Source organism: Pleurodeles waltl, chromosome 6 (assembly GCF_031143425.1).
Source record: "Pleurodeles waltl isolate 20211129_DDA chromosome 6, aPleWal1.hap1.20221129, whole genome shotgun sequence".
Lineage (NCBI taxonomy): Eukaryota > Metazoa > Chordata > Amphibia > Caudata > Salamandridae > Pleurodeles > Pleurodeles waltl.
This window is the reverse complement of record NC_090445.1, coordinates 50,005,669-50,032,180: the sequence shown is the minus strand read 5'-3', so window position 1 is coordinate 50,032,180 and position 26,512 is coordinate 50,005,669. Positions and strand designations below refer to the sequence as shown.

At 47.5% G+C, this 26,512-nt stretch overlaps 1 protein-coding gene across 2 annotated transcripts in view; it reads left to right on the top strand.

The window, feature by feature from the left end:
* The window catches only part of GPSM3 (G protein signaling modulator 3), an 85,992-nt gene extending 64,894 nt beyond the window's left edge, over positions 1–21,098 (top strand). For both annotated transcript variants that reach the window (XM_069237256.1, XM_069237257.1), the window contains exons 5-6: positions 8,039–8,364; positions 20,087–21,098. In XM_069237256.1, coding sequence (XP_069093357.1) covers positions 8,039–8,364; positions 20,087–20,242 — 482 coding nt within the window. In that variant the 3' untranslated portion in view covers positions 20,243–21,098. The remainder of the gene's footprint in view (positions 1–8,038; positions 8,365–20,086) is intronic.
* Positions 21,099–26,512: the final 5,414 nt, after the last annotated feature.

Below are 26,512 nucleotides of genomic sequence, written 5' to 3'. Positions count from 1 at the left end.
CGCCGCCCTCCTTGTTTTCTGCCCATTTTTAAAAAACTATACTAATACTCTTATTCACTATTAGGGTAATAAAAAACGGAGCACCAGGGGCTTCTTTTAATTGTATGGTGTGTACGCTTGCAGGAGAGAGCGTGTTTGAGTGTGTGTGTGAGTGAAAGGGGTTCAGGAGGAATGCGTAAGAATGATTGCGAGGTAGTTTTAAAGAATGAATGTGAGAATGAGTAAATTAGAATGAACAAGTGCAAGTGAGTAAGTGTGAGTGAGAGCAAGAATGAATGTGAGTGAAAGTACGTTTGAACGAATGAAAGAGAATGAGTGAGTCAGAGTAAATGAATGAGGATAAGTGAGAGGGAGTGTAAGTGGGAAAGTGTGAGTGAGTCATAGTAAGAATGAGTGAGTGTGAGTGCAAATGAGAAGATTGAGTTCAAGAGTGTGATTGAGAATGCATGAGCCGAGTGCAAGTGAGTGAGAATGAATATGAGCGAGTGAGAATGAATGTGAGTGAGTGAGTGTAAGTGGGCATAAGTTGGAATGTGGTGTTATGCTTGCAAGTCTGCCATTGGCTCTGGCATAATGAAGGTAATTCTCGGCTTGTATTGCACCCATCGAAAAATACTGTCATTGCCATTCTGGAGGCAATTTATAACATGACAGACACCTCTGACTCTAAAGATAATTACATCCAATTTGCTAGCACCAGCTTTTTGTCATAATGAAATACTCGTGCTGGTACTGACATACTAGAACAAATTATTTCCAATGTGGTAGCACCAGTAACTTGCCAGGGATAGACATTTGTCTGTGTCGTGTTGTTATATTAATCAAACAGTTATTACAAAATGTATGTTGTCAGCTTTAAGGTCTTGTGACATCACTTCATAGGAACATTCAATTGATTTGATGTCACTCCCTGTAAGCTCAGACGTTGTGTTAAGTCACTTCCTCCACCCTTGACATTCTCGTGAATTACATTCATGCCATTTTTAGTATTTGTTTGGGGGGTAAACTGGTAAACATGAGGTTGGGGCAAAGACTAAAGCTGTTTTTAAGCCACACCAACATAAACAATGTTCCACATCAAAAATCTGTCAAAATCACTTTTTCTTGCTGAAGCATTAGCTGAGATGTGGAAAACTCCCCAGAAAGTTTCAGTAAATGACGGCGGTGTTGTGTCGCTGGATACGCTCCGGGCACATTAGTGCGAGGAAGACTCATAGCTTACTTAGGGTACATGTCTTGTGGACTACCTAGACAGGTCCCTCCACCACTCTCTTGACCACGCCTTGCAGCCCCTAGTATGTATTGATAACACCAGGTGACCAATGGGAATGTTCCACACAGAGGGCGCATTGCGGGGGTGATACATGAACCTCCGCTGGGTGCTAGCCACTAGTGGTAGCCCCCCGCGTGGCAGATGCTTCACTCCACGCGCTACACTACCACCCTCCCAAAACAAGGACACAAAATGAAATTATCACATGTCAGGAGCCAGCCTAAGCTGGGGTCACTGGAACACAACATCACAGGCACCAAATGAAGTCAGAGTTAACGTGGCACATGGTCTCTCAGCCTGAGTGATGGCAGGGGGTTGCGCTGCAGCTCATGTCTGGTGCTGGTCGTGCGGTCCGCATCGGGCTCAGCCGGTGCTGGAAGCTGGTCATACAAGTGTTGCGCCAGTGACGAGGCACGGGTTGCTGTCTGGCCTGGCTGCTGGGGCCGGGGTCACAAGAATGTCAAAGTCCTCTGCTGGACGTTCAGATTCGCTTATTTCAAACTCTGGGACTGGCACCGGGGCAGGCGGTGGCAACATGGGGTAGTATTGCTTGAACGCAGATATGTTTCGAGTGATCTCCTCAGACCTGGGTCGGGAAGTGACGAGGGTGCCTTCGCGCTGCACGATGATCCATGGGTTACGTTCGAAGGGCAGCCTGAATTTGCTTCCTGGTGACCAATCGTTTACCAGCACCGGGTCGCTTACATTGAGGTGCAATGTTATGGCTCGCCGACAGCGGCTGCCACTGGAATTGGATGACCTCCGGTTTTTAGGGTCGAGCCTGCGTTGCATGCGCTCACGCATGCGTATCTCAGCGAGATGCTTTAGGTATTAGAAAAGGGCTCGGAGCCCTGTCGACGTCACGTCAGTGTTTTTCATTGGTTCATGGGCTTGCCTATTAAAATCTGCTTGCTTTCATTAGTCGAAGGCATGTCAGTGTTTTTCATTGGTTCATGGGCTTGCCTATTAAAATCTGATTGCTTTCATTAGTCGAAGGCATGCATGCATCATGCCTTTTACGGTGGCTAGCCCTCCTCGAGCGCATCGACCAAGTACAGAAAACATGCGAGGCTCGCTGTTTTCTGTCCGGCTCGTGGACTACTTTTTCTCTATTTTCCTAGCGCGATTTCGCTTGGCAGAAGTCGAGCGCTTTAGACAGTTAATTGCACTTTTTCGGGTTACGTACATAAATGCACTTTTGCCGATAGGTGAAAAGTCGGGTTAGGAGTTTACAACGCTATCAGCTCTAACATGAGCAAACGCGAGACCTGTTGCATTGCAAATGCTTGTGTTCAAGTTGCTGTCTCATCGATCGGATGAGGTATCCAGTCGATGTGATGTGGAATGGAGTTTCTGACTACCTACCCCATTGAAAGATGTCCTGAGGCACACCCGGAAATAGTGTGAAGGGTCAGTCGGTAGTTCTGGAGAAATGAGTAGATAGCTAGCTCGGGGCTTGCTGGCACGGGGTGGCGATCCTGATTATTTTATTGAGAGTTGTCATGAATCTTTCAACTTTCTGTTTGCTTGGGTCCAGTGTGGAGCAACCCCCATGGATGCCAGATATGATGCAATTTCTTGGCCTTTCATGAGTCCGTGGATGGCTATGATTTTTTTCGAGTTTAGGGATAACTTTGTTGGCTGTCAGCGACTGTAGCACTTCCACTCTGGGATATTTTGAGTAATTGTCGAGGAGTACAAGGGCAATGCCGGACATTGGGGAGGATTCCAAAATCCATGCTGACCGACACACAGGGTTAGCTTGGCCCTCTCACAGTTCCAACTGGAACTGGAGGGCTGGGACTCATAGTGGCCTGGCACTACTCACATGATCTCAGGAGTTCCTTTACTGTTTCGTTCATCAATGGGAACCACACTTTGGTCCTTAGTCTGTTTTTCATTTTTACCATCCCTTAGTGCCCGGCATGGGCTAGCTGGATGGCCTGAACCGTGAGGCTGGATGGGACTAGCAGACGATGCCCCCGGAGGAGGCATCCTCCTGGGTCGGCGGTCAGTTCTGCACGGACATTGTGAAGGCTTTTCATGATGCGTCTGGCGGTTGGATCAAGCTGTGGCCACTGCTTCTTGAGTATGTGCTATTGATTGTTTCGCACAGCACTGAGTGCCTTTTGAATGCACTCACCTCGTAGCGTGGCTTGGCGAAGGGTCTCGGTGGAGATGGGGAGAGGTCTGGACCTTTCTGAGACATATCTCATGTACTCTTCTGTTTCTTGAGCTTCATCTTCCTCTTTATCCGTCGCCGCCCTCAGATGTCGAGATAGGTAGTCAGCTGGGTTGTTTGTGCCGGGGGATATTCACCACGGCCATTGTACTCCTGTAGTTGGAGCATCCATTTTACGATCCGGGGGCAGCTTTGATGCGGTTCCTTTGAAGAGGGGTGTCAGAGGCTTATGGTCTGTCATAACCTTGAATGGGTGGCCGTATACGTACAGATGGAAATGCTTACACCCCAAGTGTATCGTGATTGCCTCTTTTTCGATCTGTGAGTATCTGTGTTTCATTGCAGTGAGGGATCGGCTAGCATACGCCGCCAGAGTCCATTCTTCTTCCTCCTTCCGTTGCAGCAGCACTGCTACCAGTGCTTTTGGGCCTGCGTCTACTGCTATCATGGTGTCCTTGAGTGGGTTGAAGTATCTTAGGGTCGTGTCATCTGACAACGTGTCCTTGGGGCTTGGAATCCAGCCTCTTGCTCAGTCGCTAACATCCAAGGAGGCACGTCTTTGGTGAGGTCTCTGAGTGGTTGGGTCAGTATGGTGAGGTCTTTGATGAACGTACCACACTAATCTACCATGCCGAAAAACTGCGTACTTCAGTCATAGTGGTTGGAGGGGTTGCTTCTTTAATTTGCTTGACTTTGGCTGGATCAGGGGTGATTCCGTCTGAGGAGAAGACGTATCCAAAGAAGTGTAGCCTCTTCTTTAGTAACTCACACTTGTAGTGTCAGACCTGATTCATTTATTCATTGTAGTACTCTTCTCAGGTGAGCATGATGTTCTGGGGTGCACGAGAATGTCGTCACTGACATTCTCTAGGCCAGGGAGGTCAGCGAGGAGTTCGCGGATCACATTTTAGAAGACTTCGGCGGCACTGGAGATGCTGAAGGTTAGCCTGCATATCGTCTTAGCCCTATGTGCATCGAAAAGGTGGTTATTTTGCGGGATTCTTTCTTGAAGACTAACTGGTGATACCCAGACCTGAGATCTAATTTCGGGAACCAGCAGACTCCACTTAGCTTGCCAATTAGGTCATCTATGGTGGGGGGTGAGCTGTCTCTCCCTCCGGATGGCAGCGTTGGGTAGCCTCATCTCTATGGAGATCCTCACTTCCCCAGGTTGTTTGGGTTTTCTGGCTACCACGATCATGGCGTGGGCCCTGTCACATTCTCGATTATGCCTGCAGCTTCGAGCTTGTCCAGTTCCTTCTCTAATTGTGACAGCAGATGGAAGGCAATGCAGCAGTGGCAGAGAGCTACCGGTTGGACTGTTCGGCCTATATGTAGCTTGATTTCTCTGTCCTTCAGGCATCCAATACCGCTGAAGATACCAGGGGAGTCATTCTGCATGTCGGTTATGGATTCTTCATGGAAACCAAATGCGAAGGTCACATTTCCCGGGGCTTCAGCTGCTTGGCACCCCAGTAGTATGCCGCTGCTGGCCTCAGCGACATATACTTTGTGTTCAATGGAGTGAGGTCCGTACCTGATTGTTGTCTTGAATTTTCATCCCATGGTTAGGTGCGTGTTCTGCCCGTATGTAAAGACTCAGATCTTTGTTGGGACTAGGGTTGGAAGAAACTTCGTGTCATACTTTTCAGACGAAATGATGTTTATGGCAGCTAGTGTGTCAACGACCGCTGGGGTTGAGTGATCTCCCACTTGTACTACGCACCTAGGTAAACTTTGCAGCATTAGGGATGCTGTGCCGATCGTGAGAATGGATTGCATGGCGTGTTCTCCTTCATCGTCATCATCCATATCACTATTCCTGGCCTGTGCTTCGAAAACAGCATTCATGGAGTTGTTTGGGGCGCGCCTCCTCGTCATGTGGCAGGCTTTCAGGAAGTGATTCACCTGCTGGGTGGTGTGCTGACCCACCGCATTAGCCACACGTTCTGGGTGCTGCGTTGTCCTCCTGGGTCTAGGCTTGCTGGGTGTAGATGTAATTGCATTGACTGGCTCTTCTTTCACCGGCCTCTTGTGTGATGCTCTCGCTTTAGAGAGTTTTTTGACCTTCCCATTGTTAGTATGTCTGCTAATGACCTTCCAGACTCCTCTAGGATCCTCTCTCATAGTTTTGGGAAGGCACATCCTTGAATTATTTGCCACCTAATTTCCTCGTATTCATCTGTGAAGCGGCCGGTGCTGGCTAGTTCCTTTAGCCTCATGTAAAAGGTGTTTGTTGGCTCCTCTGCCTGTTGCTGTGCTTGTCGGAAAATGAACCATTCCTAGTTGGTGTTCGTATTCAGCTGGAAGTGGGCATTGAGGGCTGCAAAGAGGATAAGGTGTGTCTTGGGGGTGGCCCCATTTATTGTTTTAGAGATCTGATGTATGTCCTTTCCCCCTAGTTGAATGAGCAGTGCCTGTTTCTGAGCATTTTCCACTTTGATGGCTTCAAAGTATAGTAGCACCCTTTCCACCCAGTCCTTCCACCTGGATGCTTGAGCCGAGGGTACGCCTTCTATGATAAATGACTCAACAGCCGGTATGGTGGTCATTATGGTGCAATGTACTAGGTGCTGGAGCGTCCGCTGTGGCGCTGCTGTATGGCTTGGCGGTGCTGAACGTGGGTGTCATCAGAGAGTTGTGTTGTCAGCAGCGCAGGTGGGGAGGAGGCCGTGCTGGCTGAATGTTTTGTTGCAGACTTTCCTACCCCTTGGATGATTTTTTAAAATTGTTTCTCTTCATTTGTGTTTTTTTTCCAAAAAGATTTGGTGATAATGGTAATTGCTGTGTTACATGTCACTTACATTTGCTTGTGCTTTACTCCTATGTTGTGTGTTTTCCCTTTTCCTTTTCAGTCTATTTCTGGGGCCTTGGGCGAGATAGTGAAATTAGGAAGTCCACAGCACTAAAGATAGTTAATCCCTGCTCACTTGTTGCGGAAGTGTTAAGTACTCGCTTGCTCCACTCATGCGAGCGACATTGGGAAACCAGGAGACAGCCAGAGTGCACACCCGCGCTCGATGTATGCACGTGACCACGTGCGAGCTAGTGACCACGTGCGAGCTAGTGACCACGTGCGAGCTAGGAAGCATGGGGCGAGGAGCAGCTCACCCCTCTGCTCTGCGCCGAGGTGACGTGTGGAGGCAGAGCGCGTGGGGCTGCTCAGGGGTCCGATGCGGTGTGTGAGATTCGCTGGCCCAGAAGTCTTGATCCTTGTTGGAGCAATTGCGGCCCTTGCGGCTGCGTGGGTACGTCACTCGACCCTCGTTGCCAGTGTTGTGTTGCTGGATAAGCTCCGGGCACATTAGCGCATGAGGCTGAACGCGTGCTGTAAGGAAGACTCATAGCCCACTTGGGGTACATCTCTGGTGGACTACCTAGGCGGGTCCCACCACCACTCTCTTGACCATGCCTTGCAGCCCCCAGTATTTACTGATAATCTCAGGTGACCAATGGGAATGTTCCACACAGAGGGCGCATTGTGGGGATGATGCATGAACCTCCCCTGGGTGTTAGCTGCTAGCCCCCTGCACGGCAGCTGCGTCACTGCGCCGGGGACACTACCGGCAGTATTTATTTTCTACACTGAAAGATACAGGTTCATAATCTTGCAGATGTGTCTGAAAGGTGGCAAGGAGGTTATAGATAATGAAACGAAACAAATGCTGAGGAGAGGGGTCTTTCTTTGTATAAAAATCATTGCAGAACCCCACAACCACCCAAAAATGTAAGCCTCTAAAAACATACTGGCCTAGGCCCCAGCTTAGTCTGCACATTGAAATATATATTTTAGGGTTGTAGTTCGAATGTTTTAATAGTGAGTGTTACGTGGTGGAGATACAGGGGAGACGCAAGTCCAGTTCAATTGTTTTTCACTGCCTTTATAATAAACTTTGTAATGACACTGTTGTGGCCAAAATGATGACTTGGCTTACTCTGCCCTGTAGCGGTAGACTTAGAGAAAAGTCGTGCCTTCATGTGTTTTTTATATTTCATATTCGCTTAGTGTGCAGTACACAATATTATTGCCAGATGTCACAGCAGGGTGATAATGCATGCTGAGAACATGCAAGTTCTCGCTGTTGAATTATAGGCATGTATTCGATAACTACTTTTGTGCATGGTCCGATTGCCAGATTGTGCCTCTTGTTCAGTTGTTAGACGGTCGTGGCTGAGCTGTCAACCATGGTAGTCACCTGGCTCCATGCAGTGTGACTGGGGCGCCTTGCATTACTCGCCGTTGACGGAAAAATAAGGTGCCGGTAGATGGTGCCACGCATGAATCAATTAGCAGCTGTGACTATCTGTTCAGATTACTAGATTCTTCCTGTCACCAAGGAGAGTTGAGCATTTATTAAAAATAGAGCTTTTATTTAAAATTTATTTTTGTTGTTGAAATCAGTTGGACCAAACTACAAGATTACACTTGCATGACAGTAGTAGAAAATCTGAAGCTACAGCTTTGTGTTCTTGGTGACATGGGGTCATCAAGATTATCTGTGGTTGGTGCAGGGAGAGTTGACTGATGAAAGTGTTTTATCTCTCCCTTCTGACATCTGCATTCTCTTGCTCCTACCTTCCAGTCTTCTTTCCATCCACCGTGTCCTTGCAGACAGAAGAGTTCTTTGACATGGTGGCCTGGGCCCAAGCTCATCGCCTCAACGACCAGCGGGCTGACTTCCTGGAGCCTGGCCTACCTGTGCTTGTCCTTACAGCCCCACCACCAGGAAAGAAGGTGGCCACTGAGCTGAAGAAGGCAGATGAGGTCAGCAAGAAGAGTGAGAAGGAGGAGGAAGAGAAGGAGAAGAAGAGGAGGTTCAAGCAGAGCAGGCGCTATTCCACTGGGTCACCGGGACGGCCCAAACAAGCCCCCGATGAGGCCCTCTACAACATGATCCTCATTCACCAGGTAGGTGCTGGCTGCATCGGTGAATGAGGGGATCTAGAAATTAACACACAGACAAATGAGGCTTCCTATATTCTAACTGATGTGAGAGTGTAATGTAAGATTCCAGGCACACACAAACACACTCATGAGGCTGGGAGCAGTGGCACAGTACAGTAAGGGACATGTTGTGGGTGCGTGAGCCTCAATCTAACATCAAGGGACAAACTTATCAACAAATTACGCCACCGCAAAGTCACCAAAAGTGACGCATAGCAGCGCAGAGTGTTGATTTGTTATTTACTTTACAGAGCATAATATGTTTTGCACTTGGAAAGTTGCCTTACAGTAATGTAAAAGTAGCGCTTTGCATTGAAGGGGAATTCCATGGGTAGTACATGGGCATTCCTATGTAACCAACCATGGTTTTTAAAACCAGCCCATTTGTGTTCAGGTTTTTGCAACAATTTTATAAAGGTCTTTGCACTACAAAGTACATATCCTTCAGGTAGGTGCAAAGTAGGGGAAAAGTTTTATTTTCTTCAAACTTTAACTTTGCACAAGTACAGCGCACAATGTAGTAAACATTTAAAAGTTTAAGCATAATGTTTTGCACAGCAAGGATGTCCTTCCAGTTCAAAATCTATGCTCGACTCACGCACACATCTTTGCACTATGATCCAAAAATAGGTGCATGGTGCTAGGAAGCCAGAAAGTGCATCACCGTTTTAGAAGAGAGCAGCAGCGCCATATCTTAGTACCTATGGTGCTGTTTTGATCTCCTGCTATGTCCCTTTCACAGAACGTAGCACAGCAACTTTGGTTGCTAAGCTACGCTACATGAAATAATAGTAAATTAGCCCCCAAGTGGTTCTTGTGCATGAGTACCTGCCTTCTGCTGGTGTTCAGGACAGAAGTGTGTCTGAAGACTGAACACTGGCAGCACAGAGGACCATATACTCACTCTATGCCTATGTACATGTGAGCACAGATTCTGCGTCTTTATGCCTCAGCACCTTCTGTCCTAAGAGGTCACTATGCAAGAGTGTGCTTTCAGCCATGCTCACCTCCACAATGGCGGACATTCGCTTAGGCTGCTGGTGATTGCCACAAGTTTCCATTTTCTGCTCGGAAGGGATTACCACATCTGTTTGCACAAGAGCTCTTTGGCTTATCCACACAAAGGGGGATTAGGACATCACAACTGTGATTAGCCCAGCAAGACCTCTTACTAGTGCAGTAATGAACCCTTTGACACTATGCACTGGAGAAGGAGCACCATGCTGGAAAATCTAAATTAGCAGTCTGAATAATTATTTCATGACCACCAGGGAAGATTGTGCAGTTTAAAAATCTCTGTTGTGAAAGAAGCAGAACATTTGCAAACTTTCAAAACCTCTCAGACGCTGAGAATGGTAATGTCCACGCAAAAGCAGAATCTGGTCTTGAAGCCCATTTCAACCCCCGAACCAATTCTGATTAGAAGAGGTGGATAAAAAAATGAGGAGTCCTTCGAAAACTTTCAGGGTCTTCTATTCAAGTTTGCATGCTGCTACATGGATGATGACCATGATAAAGAAGTGAGAGCCGGTACAATGCGGTGGTGCATCTCATCAGTGCAGAGAAGGCCGATTCTGTGCAAGCTGAGAATAAGCCTGAAGGACTTTTACACTGGCTCAGTGACGGGAACTAACACATGGGGTATGAAACACTCCTAAAATATCACTCAAGGTGAACCGTGGGAACCACAGGCAGTGAAAGTGAAAAACATAAATAGGATGAAAGGAAAGTGCCCCTTGAAATGCTTCTCAAGCAGGAAGTCTAGACCTCTAGGACATGTAAGGCTTTCAGACATTATAGCTGCGATTCGCACCACTTTGAAACATGCTCCTCCTCCAAGGCTAGGTATACAAAGCCTGTGGGTTCTACAACACTCTGCCCATTCTGGCAGGAGCAATGCGCATGGCCATGCAGAGTAGCTTTGCACGGATCCGTCCAAAAAGTGCAGGCAGTGACCTGCCGTTTTCATAAATAGAAATACAAGGCCTAAGAACTGGAAAGGTCTCCAGACCCACCTCGTGAGTGTCCCCTAATGTCATAACCAGCAAACCAAATGTAGGAGGCTGGACTGGCTTGTAGTGAGTACCAAGGGGTACTTGCACCTTGCACCAGGCCCAGTTATCCCTTATTAGTGTATAGGGTGTCTAGCAGCTTAGGCTGATAGATAATGGTAGCTTAGCAGAGCAGCTTAGGCTGAACTAGGAGACGTGTGAAGCTACTACAGTACCACCTAGTGTCATATGCACAATATCATAAGAAAACACAATACACAGTTATACTAAAAATAAAGGTACTTTATTTTTATGACAATATGCCAAAGTATCTTAGAGTGTACCCTCAGTGAGAGGATAGGAAATATACACAAGATATATATACACAATAGCAAAAATATGCAGTATAGTCTTAGAAAACAGTGGAAACAATGTATAGTTACAATAGGATGCAATGGGGAAACATAGGGATAGGGGCAACACAAACCATATACTCCAAAAGTGGAATGCGAACCACGAATGGACCCCAAACCTATGTGACCTTGTAGAGGGTCGCTGGGACTATTAGAAAATAGTGAGAGTTAGAAAAATAACCCTCCCCAAGACCCTGAAAAGTGAGTGCAAAGTGCACTAAAGTTCCCCTAAGGACAAAATAGTCGTGTTAGAGGGAGAATGCAAGGAAAACACAAATCAGCAATGCAACAACGATGGATTCCTGTCTGAAGGTACCTGTGGAACAAGGGGACCAAGTCCAAAAGTCACAAGTAGCTCGGAGATGGGCAGATGCCCAAGAAATGCCAGCGGTTGGTGCAAAGAAGCTCTTACTAGGCTGAAGAACTGTGAATACTGCAGGAACGACAAGGGCTAGAGACTTCCCCTTTGGAGGATGGATCCCCCACGCCTTGGAGAGTCGTGCAGAAGTGTTTCACCGCCGGATGGACGCCAACAAGCCTTGCTACACGCAAATCGTGCGTTTGGCGTTTTTGGACGCTGCTGGGGCCCAGGAGGGACCAGGAGGTCGCAAATTGGACCTGCAGAGAGAGGGGACGTCGAGCAAGACAAAGAGCCCTCACTGAAGCAGGTAGCACCCGGAGAAGTGCCAGAAACAGGCACTACGAGGATGCGTGAAACGGTGCTCGCCGAAGTTGCACAAAGGAGTCCCACGTCGCCGGAGACCAACTTAGAAAGTCGTGCAATGCAGGTTAGAGTGCCGTGGACCCAGGCTTGGCTGTGCACGAAGGATTTCCGCCGGAAGTGCACAGGGGCCGGAGTAGCTTGCAAAGTCGCGGTTCCCAGCAATGCAGCCCAGCGAGGTGAGGCAAGGACTTACCTCCACCAAACTTGGGCTGAAGAGTCACTGGACTGTGGGGGTCACTTGGACGGTGTCGCTGGATTCGAGGGACCTCGCTCGTCGTGCTGAGAGGAGACCCAAGGGACCGGAGATGCAGCTTTTTGGTGCCTGCGGTTGCAGGGGGAAGATTCCGTCGACCCACGGGAGATTTCTTCGGAGCTTCTGGTGCAGAGAGGAGGCAGACTACCCCCACAGCATGCACAAGCAGGAAAACAGTCGAGAAGGCGGCAGGATCAGCGTTACAGAGTTGCAGTAATCGTCTTTGCTACTATGTTGCAGGTTTGCAGGCTTCCAGCGCGGTCAGCGGTCGATTCCTTATCAGAAGGTGAAGAGGGAGATGCAGAGGAACTCGGCTGAGCTCATGCATTCGTTATCTCAAGTTTCCCCAGAGACAGAGACCCTAAATAGCCAGAAAAGAGGGTTTGGCTACCTAGGAGAGAGGAAAGGCTACTAACACCTGAAGGAGCCTATCACAAGGAGTCTCTGACGTCACCTGGTGGCACTGGCCACTCAGAGCAGTCCAGTGTGCCAGCAGCACCTCTGTTTCCAAGATGGCAGAGGTCTGGAGCACACTGGAGGAGCTCTGGACACCTCCCAGGGGAGGTGCAGGTCAGGGGAGTGGTCACTCCCCTTTCCTTTGTCCAGTTTCGCGCCAGAGCAGGGGCTAAGGGGTCCCTGAACCGGTGTAGACTGGCTTATGCAGAATTGGGCACATCTGTGCCCAACAAAGCATTTCCAGAGGCTGGGGGAGGCTACTCCTCCCCTGCCTTCACACCATTTTCCAAAGGGAGAGGGTGTCACACCCTCTCTCAGAGGAAGTTCTTTGTTCTGCCATCCTGGGCCAGGCCTGGCTGGACCCCAGGAGGGCAGCTGCCTGTCTGAGGGGTTGGCAGCAGCAGCAGCTGCAGAGAAACCCCAGGAAGGGCAGTCTGGCAGTACCAGGGTCTGTGCTACAGACCACTGGGATCATGGAATTGTACCAACAATGCCAGGATGGCATAGAGGGGGCAATTCCATGATCATAGACATGTTACATGGCCATATTCGGAGTTACCATGGTGAAGCTACATATAGGTAGTGACCTATATGTAGTGCACGCGTGTAATGGTGTCCCCGCACTCACAAAGTTCAGTGAATTGGCTCTGAACAATGTGGGGGCACCTTGGCTAGTGCCAGGGTGCCCTCACACTAAGTAACTTTGCACCTAACCTTTACCAGGTAAAGGTTAGACATATAGGTGACTTATAAGTTACTTAAGTGCAGTGTAAAATGGCTGTGAAATAACGTGGACGTTATTTCACTCAGGCTGCAGTGGCAGGCCTGTGTAAGAATTGTCAGAGCTCCCTATGGGTGGCAAAAGAAATGCTGCAGCCCATAGGGATCTCCTGGAACCCCAATACCCTGGGTACCTCAGTACCATATACTATGGAATTATAAGGGTGTTCCAGTAAGCCAATGTAAATTGGTAAAAATGGTCACTAGCCTGTCAGTGACAATTTGGAAAGAAATGAGAGAGCATAACCACTGAGGTTCTGATTAGCAGAGCCTCAGTGAGACAGTTAGGCACCACACAGGGAACATATACATGCACACCTATGAGCACTGGGGCCCTGTGTGACAGGGTCCCAGTGACACATACATATAGGCCACAAACCTATGAGCACTGGGGTCCTGACCAGCAGGATCCCAGTGACACATAACAAACATACTGAAAACATAGTGTTTTCACTATGAGCACTGGGGCCTGGCTATCAGGATCCCAGTGAGACAGTGAAAACAGTGACAAACACCCTGACATACACTCACAAACAGGCCAAAAGTGGGGGTAACAAGGCTAGAAAGAGGCTACCTTCTCACACAACCCCCCCCCAAACGAAGGACAATAAGGCTAACCTTGGCCAGTTGAGACTTTATTGTCTAAGTGGTGATAAGTAGAGAGTAGCTCTGCAATAGACTGGTTACTCCCTTTATCATCCACTATATGGTTACTTCCCTGTGGGGATGTAAACCACCCTGTTTGAAGTTTTTTAGCTAAGCAACAATGTGAAGATGTATTTTCAGAGTTTCTATCAGTAAGTTTTAGTTTAGAGCAGTGGGAATTGTCCACTGAACCTATTTGTAGTGATGGAAATGCCAGACAGGGATGCTGTCTCAGAAAAGCCATAGCTGGGCAAAAACTTTGTCCATCTGGCTGGAAGAGAGAACAGGGATGCTGTTTCTCTTGAGTTGGAGCAGGGCAGGGATGCTGTCCTATGAGCTCCACACTAGGGCAGGGATGCTGTCCTAAGTGTTGTGAGGTAGTGCAGGGTTTCTGCACTAAAGTTTCTCTGGGAGGGTTGGAGGGATGCTCCATGTTAACTAAAATGGTGCTGTTTTTCTCACCAATGTTAGTTATCCCACAGAGAGGTACTTCCACCTCAGGGAGTCCAGCTTTGCCAGCTGATGATTCCCTTGGAACAGGTGCCACCCCAGGAGAGGTTTCTCCCACCACAGGAATAGTATCCTGAATGGTAGGGTGGTTAGGGGATACTGTGATACCCTTTTTACCTGTTGATGGAGAGGGATCCTGAGATTTCAGGCCTTCTCTCCTTTGCTTTTTCATTTCACTTGAAATGAGAGGGAACAATTCCTCAGGGATGCCCAGCATGGCTGCATGGGCATAAAACTCTACATCTGCCCAACCTGAGGCCTCTAGGTCATTACCTAAGAGACAGTCTACAGGTAAGCTAGGTGATACCACCACCTGCTTAGGGCCAGTAACTCCACCCCAACTAAACTGAATTATAGCTAAGGGAAGAAACTTAGTGGAGTTATGGACATCAATAATCTTATACTGTTGTCCAATGATGTGTTGTTCAGGAGGCACTAGGTTTTCAGTCACCAAAGTGAAACTGGCACCTGTGTCCCTGTAGGCCAAGGCCTCAACACCATTTATTGAAACTGTCTGCCTGTACTTATCCATTGTAAGGGGACAAGCAGCCAGTGTGGCAAGGCCAGTGCCACTAGGTGTGACAGAAACTGTCTTGGGACTGATTACATCAGTTTCCACTATGGACCCATAAGTGAACCCAACTACACCCTTTGCTTGACTGTTGCCAGCAGTCCCACCACTAGTACCACTACTGCTAGGGGCACTAGAGCTTGATGTATTAGTGGTGGTAGGCTCAGGGGGTTTACCTGGACAGGACTTATCCCCTGGCCTATGGCCTCTATTTTTACACACAAAGCACCAAGGCTTTTTAATGTGTGCAGGTTGGGAAGAAGAGGAAGAATTTGTTTTATCCCCACCCTCTGAAGAGTGTTTAAGATTTGAAGTGGGATCTTTGGTTTTACCCTTATCCCCATGCTTATCTTGAGATTTTTCACCATCTTTCTTCTTATTGCCATCTTTGTCACCCCCTGTATGAACTTTTCTGTTCACCCTTGTTCTGACCCATTTGTCTGCCTTCTTTCCCAATTCTTGGGGAGAGGTCAGATCAGAGTCTACTAGGTACTGGTGCAACAAATCAGACACACAATTATTAAGTATATGCTCTCTCAGGATTGTGTTATACAGGCTTTCATAATCAGTAACTTTACTGCCATGTAACCACCCCTCCAAGGCCTTCACTGCCTGGTCAATGAAATCAACCCAGTCTTGTGAAGACTCCTTTTTGGTCTCTCTGAACTTTATCCTGTACTGTTCAGTGGTTAAGCCATAACCATCCAGGAGTGCATTCTTAAGAACTTGGAAATTATTGGCATCATTTTCTTTCACTGTAAGGAGCCTATCCCTACCTTTTCCACTAAATGATAGCCATAGGATAGCAGCCCACTGCTTTTGAGGGACATCCTGTACAGCACAGGCCCTCTCAAGTGCAGCAAACCACTTGTTAATGTCATCCCCCTCCTTATAAGGGGGAACTATCTTGTGCAGATTCCTGGAATCATGCTCTTTTGCAGGATGACTATGGGGAATACTGCTGCTGCCACCATGGGTATCTAAACCCAACTTCTGTCTTTCCCTCTCTATTTCTAAAGACTGTCTATCCAAATCCAGCTGTTGCTTCTTGAGCTTCAGTCTGGTTTGTTCCACTCTCAATCTATTGAGCTCCCTTTCTAACAATCTGTCATCAGGGTGGGTGGGAGGGACATTTCTAGATACAGAGGTATGATGGGAATGAACAGAAGGAGACCTGTCCCTTACAGAGGGCACCCTAACAGCTTGGCTACCAGCATAATGTGAGAGCACATCATCAGTATGATGTGATTCAACCTCTGTACCAACTATGCTAGACTGTCTAGTAATGGGCAGGCTGAGGAGTTTCTTTCCTGAACCTTTTCCTGGGGGAGTCCCTGGATCAGATTGAGAACCATTAGCTACTTTTTCTACAGATTGGGCACTTATGGCCTTATCCTGTACTCTAAGCATATTAATTAACAGTTCTAAGGAAGGATTCTTCCCTACACTCAAACCTCTCTCTATGCAGAGACTCCTTGCTCCTTTCCAGCTAAGGTGATCATATGCAAGTTTGGACAGTTCAACTTTTTGGCCTGTGCCAGACATTTTTAGAGAGAGTTAAAGTGATAGACAAAAGAGAAAAAAAAAGTTTTCAGAACTTTTTGGAAAGACAGAAAAAACTTTTTAAACTTTTAAGAACTTTTTGAAAGTTTAGAAGTACTTTTCAGCATTTAGAAAAGAGTGAAAAGAGGAAATGCAAAACTTTTTGGCTATGTGTATATACACTGACCTTGTTTTGTATATTTTTCTCTTATGAAAAGTACAATGACAAGAGTGGTAAGTAGTCTCAAAGCACTTATCCCACCGCTGCACAACCAATGTAGGAGGCTGGACTGGCTTGTAGTGAGTACCAAGGGGTACTTGCACCTTGCACCAGGCCCAGTTATCCCTTATTAGTGTATAGGGTGTCTAGCAGCTTAGGCTGATAGATAATGGTAGCTTAGCAGAGCAGCTTAGGCTGAACTAGGAGACGTGTGAAGCTACTACAGTACCACCTAGTGTCATATGCACAATATCATAAGAAAACACAATACACAGTTATACTAAAAATAAAGGTACTTTATTTTTATGACAATATGCCAAAGTATCTTAGAGTGTACCCTCAGTGAGAGGATAGGAAATATACACAAGATATATATACACAATAGCAAAAATATGCAGTATAGTCTTAGAAAACAGTGGAAACAATGTATAGTTACAATAGGATGCAATGGGGAAACATAGGGATAGGGGCAACACAAACCATATACTCCAAAAGTGGAATGCGAACCACGAATGGACCCCAAACCTATGTGACCTTGTAGAGGGTCGCTGGGACTATTAGAAAATAGTGAGAGTTAGAAAAATAACCCTCCCCAAGACCCTGAAAAGTGAGTGCAAAGTGCACTAAAGTTCCCCTAAGGACAAAATAGTCGTGTTAGAGGGAGAATGCAAGGAAAACACAAATCAGCAATGCAACAACGATGGATTCCTGTCTGAAGGTACCTGTGGAACAAGGGGACCAAGTCCAAAAGTCACAAGTAGCTCGGAGATGGGCAGATGCCCAAGAAATGCCAGCGGTTGGTGCAAAGAAGCTCTTACTAGGCTGAAGAACTGTGAATACTGCAGGAACGACAAGGGCTAGAGACTTCCCCTTTGGAGGATGGATCCCCCACGCCTTGGAGAGTCGTGCAGAAGTGTTTCACCGCCGGATGGACGCCAACAAGCCTTGCTACACGCAAATCGTGCGTTTGGCGTTTTTGGACGCTGCTGGGGCCCAGGAGGGACCAGGAGGTCGCAAATTGGACCTGCAGAGAGAGGGGACGTCGAGCAAGACAAAGAGCCCTCACTGAAGCAGGTAGCACCCGGAGAAGTGCCAGAAACAGGCACTACGAGGATGCGTGAAACGGTGCTCGCCGAAGTTGCACAAAGGAGTCCCACGTCGCCGGAGACCAACTTAGAAAGTCGTGCAATGCAGGTTAGAGTGCCGTGGACCCAGGCTTGGCTGTGCACGAAGGATTTCCGCCGGAAGTGCACAGGGGCCGGAGTAGCTTGCAAAGTCGCGGTTCCCAGCAATGCAGCCCAGCGAGGTGAGGCAAGGACTTACCTCCACCAAACTTGGGCTGAAGAGTCACTGGACTGTGGGGGTCACTTGGACGGTGTCGCTGGATTCGAGGGACCTCGCTCGTCGTGCTGAGAGGAGACCCAAGGGACCGGAGATGCAGCTTTTTGGTGCCTGCGGTTGCAGGGGGAAGATTCCGTCGACCCACGGGAGATTTCTTCGGAGCTTCTGGTGCAGAGAGGAGGCAGACTACCCCCACAGCATGCACAAGCAGGAAAACAGTCGAGAAGGCGGCAGGATCAGCGTTACAGAGTTGCAGTCGTCTTTGCTACTATGTTGCAGGTTTGCAGGCTTCCAGCGCGGTCAGCGGTCGATTCCTTATCAGAAGGTGAAGAGGGAGATGCAGAGGAACTCGGCTGAGCTCATGCATTCGTTATCTCAAGTTTCCCCAGAGACAGAGACCCTAAATAGCCAGAAAAGAGGGTTTGGCTACCTAGGAGAGAGGAAAGGCTACTAACACCTGAAGGAGCCTATCACAAGGAGTCTCTGACGTCACCTGGTGGCACTGGCCACTCAGAGCAGTCCAGTGTGCCAGCAGCACCTCTGTTTCCAAGATGGCAGAGGTCTGGAGCACACTGGAGGAGCTCTGGACACCTCCCAGGGGAGGTGCAGGTCAGGGGAGTGGTCACTCCCCTTTCCTTTGTCCAGTTTCGCGCCAGAGCAGGGGCTAAGGGGTCCCTGAACCGGTGTAGACTGGCTTATGCAGAATTGGGCACATCTGTGCCCAACAAAGCATTTCCAGAGGCTGGGGGAGGCTACTCCTCCCCTGCCTTCACACCATTTTCCAAAGGGAGAGGGTGTCACACCCTCTCTCAGAGGAAGTTCTTTGTTCTGCCATCCTGGGCCAGGCCTGGCTGGACCCCAGGAGGGCAGCTGCCTGTCTGAGGGGTTGGCAGCAGCAGCAGCTGCAGAGAAACCCCAGGAAGGGCAGTCTGGCAGTACCAGGGTCTGTGCTACAGACCACTGGGATCATGGAATTGTACCAACAATGCCAGGATGGCATAGAGGGGGCAATTCCATGATCATAGACATGTTACATGGCCATATTCGGAGTTACCATGGTGAAGCTACATATAGGTAGTGACCTATATGTAGTGCACGCGTGTAATGGTGTCCCCGCACTCACAAAGTTCAGTGAATTGGCTCTGAACAATGTGGGGGCACCTTGGCTAGTGCCAGGGTGCCCTCACACTAAGTAACTTTGCACCTAACCTTTACCAGGTAAAGGTTAGACATATAGGTGACTTATAAGTTACTTAAGTGCAGTGTAAAATGGCTGTGAAATAACGTGGACGTTATTTCACTCAGGCTGCAGTGGCAGGCCTGTGTAAGAATTGTCAGAGCTCCCTATGGGTGGCAAAAGAAATGCTGCAGCCCATAGGGATCTCCTGGAACCCCAATACCCTGGGTACCTCAGTACCATATACTATGGAATTATAAGGGTGTTCCAGTAAGCCAATGTAAATTGGTAAAAATGGTCACTAGCCTGTCAGTGACAATTTGGAAAGAAATGAGAGAGCATAACCACTGAGGTTCTGATTAGCAGAGCCTCAGTGAGACAGTTAGGCACCACACAGGGAACATATACATGCACACCTATGAGCACTGGGGCCCTGTGTGACAGGGTCCCAGTGACACATACATATAGGCCACAAACCTATGAGCACTGGGGTCCTGACCAGCAGGATCCCAGTGACACATAACAAACATACTGAAAACATAGTGTTTTCACTATGAGCACTGGGGCCTGGCTATCAGGATCCCAGTGAGACAGTGAAAACAGTGACAAACACCCTGACATACACTCACAAACAGGCCAAAAGTGGGGGTAACAAGGCTAGAAAGAGGCTACCTTCTCACACCAAAGCAATTCAAATATGCCAGTGTTTGTAGTCATCAGTTTCCATTTTCTGCCCCTTTCGCTCTCTTGTTCTAGATCAAAGTCTGATGATGACAAATAAGTGAGTGTCGGTGTCCACCACCCCTAACCTCTGGCACAAATTAAGCATTGGATCTTACTGGGTAAATTACGTATGCAGCATCGATAATTTAGAGACATCGGTTTATCTCGAACTGTTTTAGATGGCATGTAGTGTCTCACAAAGATGATGTAAATTCAAGTTTTTATTTAAAGCTCTTCAAGGCTGCAGAAAAGAGTGTGATAACAAGCCATCTGTATGAATCATTAAGCTACAATATTACTGAAGTGTCTTTTTTTGCCTTTCTTTACACTGAACACCCAGGCGGAACGCATTGAGGACCAGCGCAGCGACCCTCCCATACCGGCCGCTGCAGAGGACCTGTTTGAGCTGCTTCTTCGCATGCAGGGAGCGCGCATGGAGGAGCAGCGGACAGAGCTGCCTGTCGCCCTTCAGCAGAGGAAAATTAGTTTGTTTTGATAAAGGTTCACCAAACTGCAACTGAATATGGGGGGGTTAACCTAAGAAAACCAAACTTGTCACATCTTCACCTTCCGAGGCAGTGAGGGGTGCAGGTATCCCACTTCTTCCACCAAAAACCATGACTCAACAATCGTTTGGCAGTGCTTGGGAAAAGTCAAGGCTTCTGAGTTTTATGCATAGTCCATGACCTGAAGTATATTTATAATCATGTATCAGTGCAAAGCAGTACTTGTGTAGGTCAGTCTATTGTCCAGTTTCAGTAACATTTAGCAATACTTCCTATCTGGCTGCGTGCTGGGGTGTGAATTCCAGGAGACAGTTTTGAACTCTGACTGAAGAGATAGTTATGACTGCTAAAAATGAGCTATTATTTCATAGGACATGACTCCTTCATGGCCTTTGTCACTTGGATACTAGAACCATGTCAAAAACAATACAATAGTTCTAAAAAGCATCTCTTCTTCAAGAACGCATTATTTTGAGTTAATCATCAACTATGATGATCAAGAACATTTTATGGACCTGGACTAGCTTATGATACATCTCTTCACTTGTGCCCTCTGCTTCAGGCGCCTGGATCCCACTTCTGCCAGCATGCATGCTCCACTCACTGCCGCTGGATCTCTACCATATCTTTAAACTTCTGGTAACTGAGGTGTTAGTCACCTGCTTGGTGGTGCAGCAGAACAAGAATTAAAACAGACCCCAGCATGGGGCACTTTCGCCGACTTCTCGGTCTGTTGAAGTTCTCTGATTAAATATCTATTGATGAGCTCTGTGGCACAGGTTATGCAAGTATATATTTGTCTACAACACATTAAACCAACTCTTTTATGGAAATGTGAGAAATAGAGTTGAATTCGTACCATTGTGTCCATGTGACGTTATCAGTAATGTGTGTTTCATTTCTAAGCACAAGGGGAAGGGCTGAGAGGGGACAAAATGGAGTCAACACGTTTTTTTCAAGGAAATCAGGGATTTGACATGTTACAGTCATTCATATTATGAATTTATGAATGTAAACACATCATTATGTGTCTCTTTAGATTACCAGGTGACTGACTATCAAGCTTCAAACACATCTTGGCAAATCCATTGTCAGTGGTGGAAATATTATTTGCTAGTATTTCCTATGGAATGTCTAATGCGTTGCTAAGATGTCATATTTTTAGATATAAATGTCCTAAGCAATATCGTAGGTGTGGTCTACAGTCAGTAAAGTGAGCATCGGCATTGCAGAGATGAGATTGTCAATAAGTTCACACCTGGTAATGCATGATTAGTTTAGCTGTCAGTACTCACGGGAATACCTTCCAGTGTCAATAATAAGAATATGTCTGGTACAATCAGAAAACATGCTAAGAGTTCCGTCACAGTCTAGGTAATCCTAGATACATTCACCTTGATCAAACTGAGAAACAAAAGAGGAGCGCTTATAACCTGGTTGAAGCAAACATCTGGGCATACCCAAGGTTTGAATACACCCACAAACACTGATACTTATGTACTGCTTCAGCCAGTGGGAGCAGCCATTGGGCTGCAGCTCATACTAACCCCCCGAAATGACTATTCTGGGTAATTGTGCAGCACACCACTGTCTTGCATAAATTATTTAGTTACAAAACTTTACATATGTACATGCGGTTTGCTTTGTGCTTCTTGTTTAGCATGACTGGTCGTAGATACCCATTGAAGAATAAAAAGCAAGTTGCTCTAACAAATAATCTCACAGGGCACCGTTTGGTGAAGTTTTCAGTTGTGAAATAATTTCAGTGCATGTTTATTAATGATTAAAAAGTCTGCCTTTATTTCCCTATTTCATAAATCACATGTTCAGAGCATGTGTAGCTGTAGATACACATGCTTTGCATACTTCTGCCATCTAGCATCAGGCTCGAACGTGTGCAGCTTTTTTTTTTTTTTAAGAAGTCTTCAAGTCATGAGGTATAATGACTCCACTTATTACTGATAATGCGCATGGGCATCGGCTCCTTTTTAGATTGTTTTTTTTCTGCCGTCGGGTTCAGATGTGTTCTACGTCACTGCCTCATAGTCGTCGTTTTTAAGCCTCTTTGTTTCTTCCACACCCACCGGTAAAACAATGACCACATCTACTGCCATTTCAGTGTCTGTGCACTGCCTGCCTGTGTCGATGACAGAGAACTCTTTGACGCCCCGTTCTGGCCCTAGCTCTGTGGGGCCTACTCCATTGTATTCAGCTCAGAAAATATCCCATCCGTGATGGAAAAGACTCTTTTTCAAAGGTGCCTTCAGTGTCAAGCCAAATACCACTAGATAGACCACCACCAGCTGTGTAACTTCTGTCTCTCTTCAGATCATAACAAGGCCTCCTCTTCCTCCTGCCTCGCCTTTCGATCAAAGAAGTCATTGTGTTACCATCGGGCTTTACACCTTGCATCAAATCAATGGCCCAGCGGCAAAACTGCAACACCCCTGATCTCTTCAGCGACTGGGACGTCCAAATAGACCTCATCAAGGGACTTCAGCTGCCGAACCACAGACCTACACTCTCAAGGCGAATTTCTGCTTGGAATCAGAGGTCGAAGGCTTTCAGTCGGTGCAGATTCAGATCAAGAAGACAGCTACAGTGAGTTCAACATTTCACCCTCCTCAACCTCCCTGGCACCAAACAGAAGTTGAGCACTGCTGTCGAGGGGGTTAGCTTCGAACCTTGAAGCCCAGCACTAGGCTTTCAGTCCACCACTGCCAGAGGGCCAAGGTCGGCACCAACACGCTTTGGATCCAGCACCCAGTCAGCTCCTGGCACCAAAATATATCTTGAAGCCAAGGCTCTTGGTGCTGACACATCCTTTGGATCTGGCCTTGAAAACCCCCACCAAGCCATCCCTGGGGCCAGTGACTCATAAGCCTTCTTCTGCACCCAAATCCATTCATGTCTTAAACTCGATAATATTGTCTTTGTAGTACTGAGTAAAATATATTCTACCAGATTCCTGGTTATTGTACAATTACTTTTCTTTCTGCTTCACTGCATTTTGAACCATTAGCGTTCTTCATCAGGGGGCTTTAAATTTAGGACATCCTCATCTTCCCAGACCACCGAGTCCCAAGATACCTCCTTTCACAGAGCAGTCAAAGGCTTGACTGTTTTGCAGTGCCTCTTGTGAGGCGAATGCCTGAAACATTTACTGAGCAACCTCTGCACCAGTGCAACACCTAGCTCTATATTTCTGGACTCCCTCGGATGAACTAGATAAATTGTTTAGGCAGTCTCCCACTGACCTCTAACATTCACAACGCTGTGAATACATTTCATCCTGGTTACAAGGAGAAACCTTAACCGCTTCACATAGTTGCCTTTTTGCCAGTGCATGAGTTGAAACACCCTTTACGTGCAACACTTAACAAGCCTGTCAATCAGCCAGTTCATAGTTTTAAAATCATCTAAAACCAGTGAATTATCTGTACATATGCAAAATTTTCAACAAGACAACTAATCCCTCAGAAGCTACCATGGTGTTGATTTTCTTTAGATCAACTTCTGCCCACTACAAACACCTAAAACCATTACCGGGGGATTCCACCTTACATCTAATAAAGTCACTTTTCCTAGTCTATATAAGATCCTGACAAGGAGCCTATAAAAGTGCAGCTCAAACTAAGTCAAAAAAGGGATCACGCCCAGATGGCCTCAGATCATGGAAGAGGTGGAGCAGTTCATAAGCACTCTCAAGAAACCAATATGAATTTTGAAAGAACAAAGGATGAGCATGAAGCAGGCATGATTTAGTTTCTGTGCGTTTACAGGAGCACTCAATGCACCTCATGAGGATGTGCACCAGTGACCTTGTTCATGGCTCGACTCATTGTGTCATCCACACCCTGTCACTTTGTGTGGGACCTGGGCTTTATGAACCACCTGAAATGGAAAGGTAGAGAAGGGAAAACAGTGGCAAGGTCTTCAAGAAAAGAGAAGCAGGAACATAAGATGGACATCCTAGACATATGCCTTTGGCTAAGGGCCACCATCTGGAAGAGAAGTTCTACCTGCTTTATGAACACCCACCAATGGCAGTAAAGAGCACAATGGTAACACCATCCCAAGAAACATATCTGTAGGAAGTTGGCTCTGTATGTACTATTTCAAGGGAAGAAATAGCATGCACAGAGTCCAAGGGTTCCCCTTAGAGGTAAGATAGTGGCAAAAAGAGATAATTCTAATGATCTATTTTGTGGTAGTGTGGTTGAGCAGTAGGCTTATCAGAGGGTAGTGTTAAGCATTTGTTGTACACATACAGGCAATAAATGAGGAACACACACTCAAAGACAATTCCAGGCCAATAGGTTTTTGTATAGAAAAATATATTTTCTTAGTTTATTTTAAGAACCACAGGTTCAAGATTTACAAACAATACTTTAAATGAAAGGTATTTCACTTAGGAACTTTAGGAACTTTGAATTAGCAAAAAAGCATATACAGTTTTCACACAAATGGCAATAAGCTATTTTAAAACTGGACACAGTCCAATTTTCAACAGTTCCTGGGGGAGGTAAGTGTTTGTTAGTTTTGCAGGTAAGTAAACCACCTACAGGGTTCAAAGTTGGGTCCAAGGTAGCCCACCGTTGGGGGTTCAGAGCAACCCCAAAGTTACAACACCAGCAGCTCGGGGCCGGTCAGGTGCAGAGGTCAAAGTGGTGCCCAAAACACATAGGCTTCAATGGAAATAGGGGTGCCCCGGTTCAAGTCTGCCAGCAGGTAAGTACCCGCGACTTCGGAGGGCAGACCAGGGGGGTTTTGTAGGGCACCGGGGGGGACACAAGCAGGCACAGAAAGTACACCCTCAGCGGCACAGGGGCGGCCGGGTGCAGAGTGCAAACAGGCGTCGGGTTTGCAATATGATTCAATGGGGAGACCCGGGGGTCTCTTCAACGATGCAGGCAGGCACAGGGGGGGCTCCTCGGGGTAGCCACCACCTGGGCTAGGCAGAGGGTCGCCTGGGGGGCGTTCCTGCACTGGAGTTCGGTTCCTTCAGGTCCTGGGGGCTGCGGGTGCAGTGTGGTTTCCAAGCGTCGGGTTCCTTGAAGCAGGCAGTCGCGGTCAGGGGGAGCCTCTGGATTTCCTCTGCAGGCGTCGCTGTAGGGGCTCAGTGGGGTCAACTCTGGCTACTCACGGGTTCGCAGTCGCCGGGGAGTCCTCCCTGTAGAGTTAGTTTTCCGCAGGTCGAGCCAGGGGCGTCGGGTGCAGAGTGGAAAGTCTCACGCTTCTGGCAGGAAACGTGTGGTCTTTAAAAGTTGCTTCTTTGTTGCAAAGTTGCAGGTTTGTTGAACAGGGCTGCTGTTCTCTGGAGCTTCTTGGTCCTTTTAGATGCAGGGTAGTCCTCTGAGGCTTCAGAGGTCGCTGGACCCTGGGGGATGCGTCGCTGTTGCAGTTTTTCTTGAAGTGGGGAGACAGGCCGGGAGGGCTGGGGCCAAAGCAGTTGGTGTCTCCGTCTTCTCTGCAGGGCTTCAGGTTAGCAGTCCTTCTTCGTCTTCAGGTTGCAGGAATCTAGTTTCCTAGGTTCTGGGGTGCCCCTAAATACTGAATTTAGGGGTGTGTTTAGGTCTGGGAGAGCAGTAGCCAATGGCTACTGTCCTTGAGGGTGGCTACACCCTCTTTGTGCCTCCTCCCTGTGGGGAGAGGGGCACATCCCTAATCCTATTGGGGGAATCCTCCAAAATCAAGATGGAGGATTTCTAAAGGCAAGGGTCACCTCAGCTCAGGACACCTTAGGGGCTGTCCTGACTGGTGGGTGACTCCTCCTTGTTTTTCTCATTATCTCCCCTGGACTTGCCGCCAAAAGTGGGGGCTGTGTCCGGCGGGCTTCTCCATTAGCTGGAGTGCCCTGGGGCATTGTAACACGAAGCCTGAGCCTTTGAGGCTCACTGCTAGGTGTTACAGTTCCTGCAGGGGGGAGGTGTGAAGCACCTCCACCCAGAGCAGGCTTTTGTTTCTGTCCTCAGAGAGCACAAAGGCCCTTGCCACATGGGGTCAGAAACTCGTCTCTCAGCAGCTGGCTGGCACAGACCAGTCAGTCCTGCACTGAACAACTGGGTAAAATACAGGGGGCATCTCTAAGGTGCCCTCTGTGTGCATTTTTTAAATAAATCCAACACTGGCATCAGTGTGGGTTTATTATTCTGAGAAGTTTGATACCAAACTTCCCAGTATTTAGTGTAGCCATTATGGAGCTGTGGAGTTCGTTTTTGACAAACTCCCAGACCATATACTTAATTTGGCCACAACTG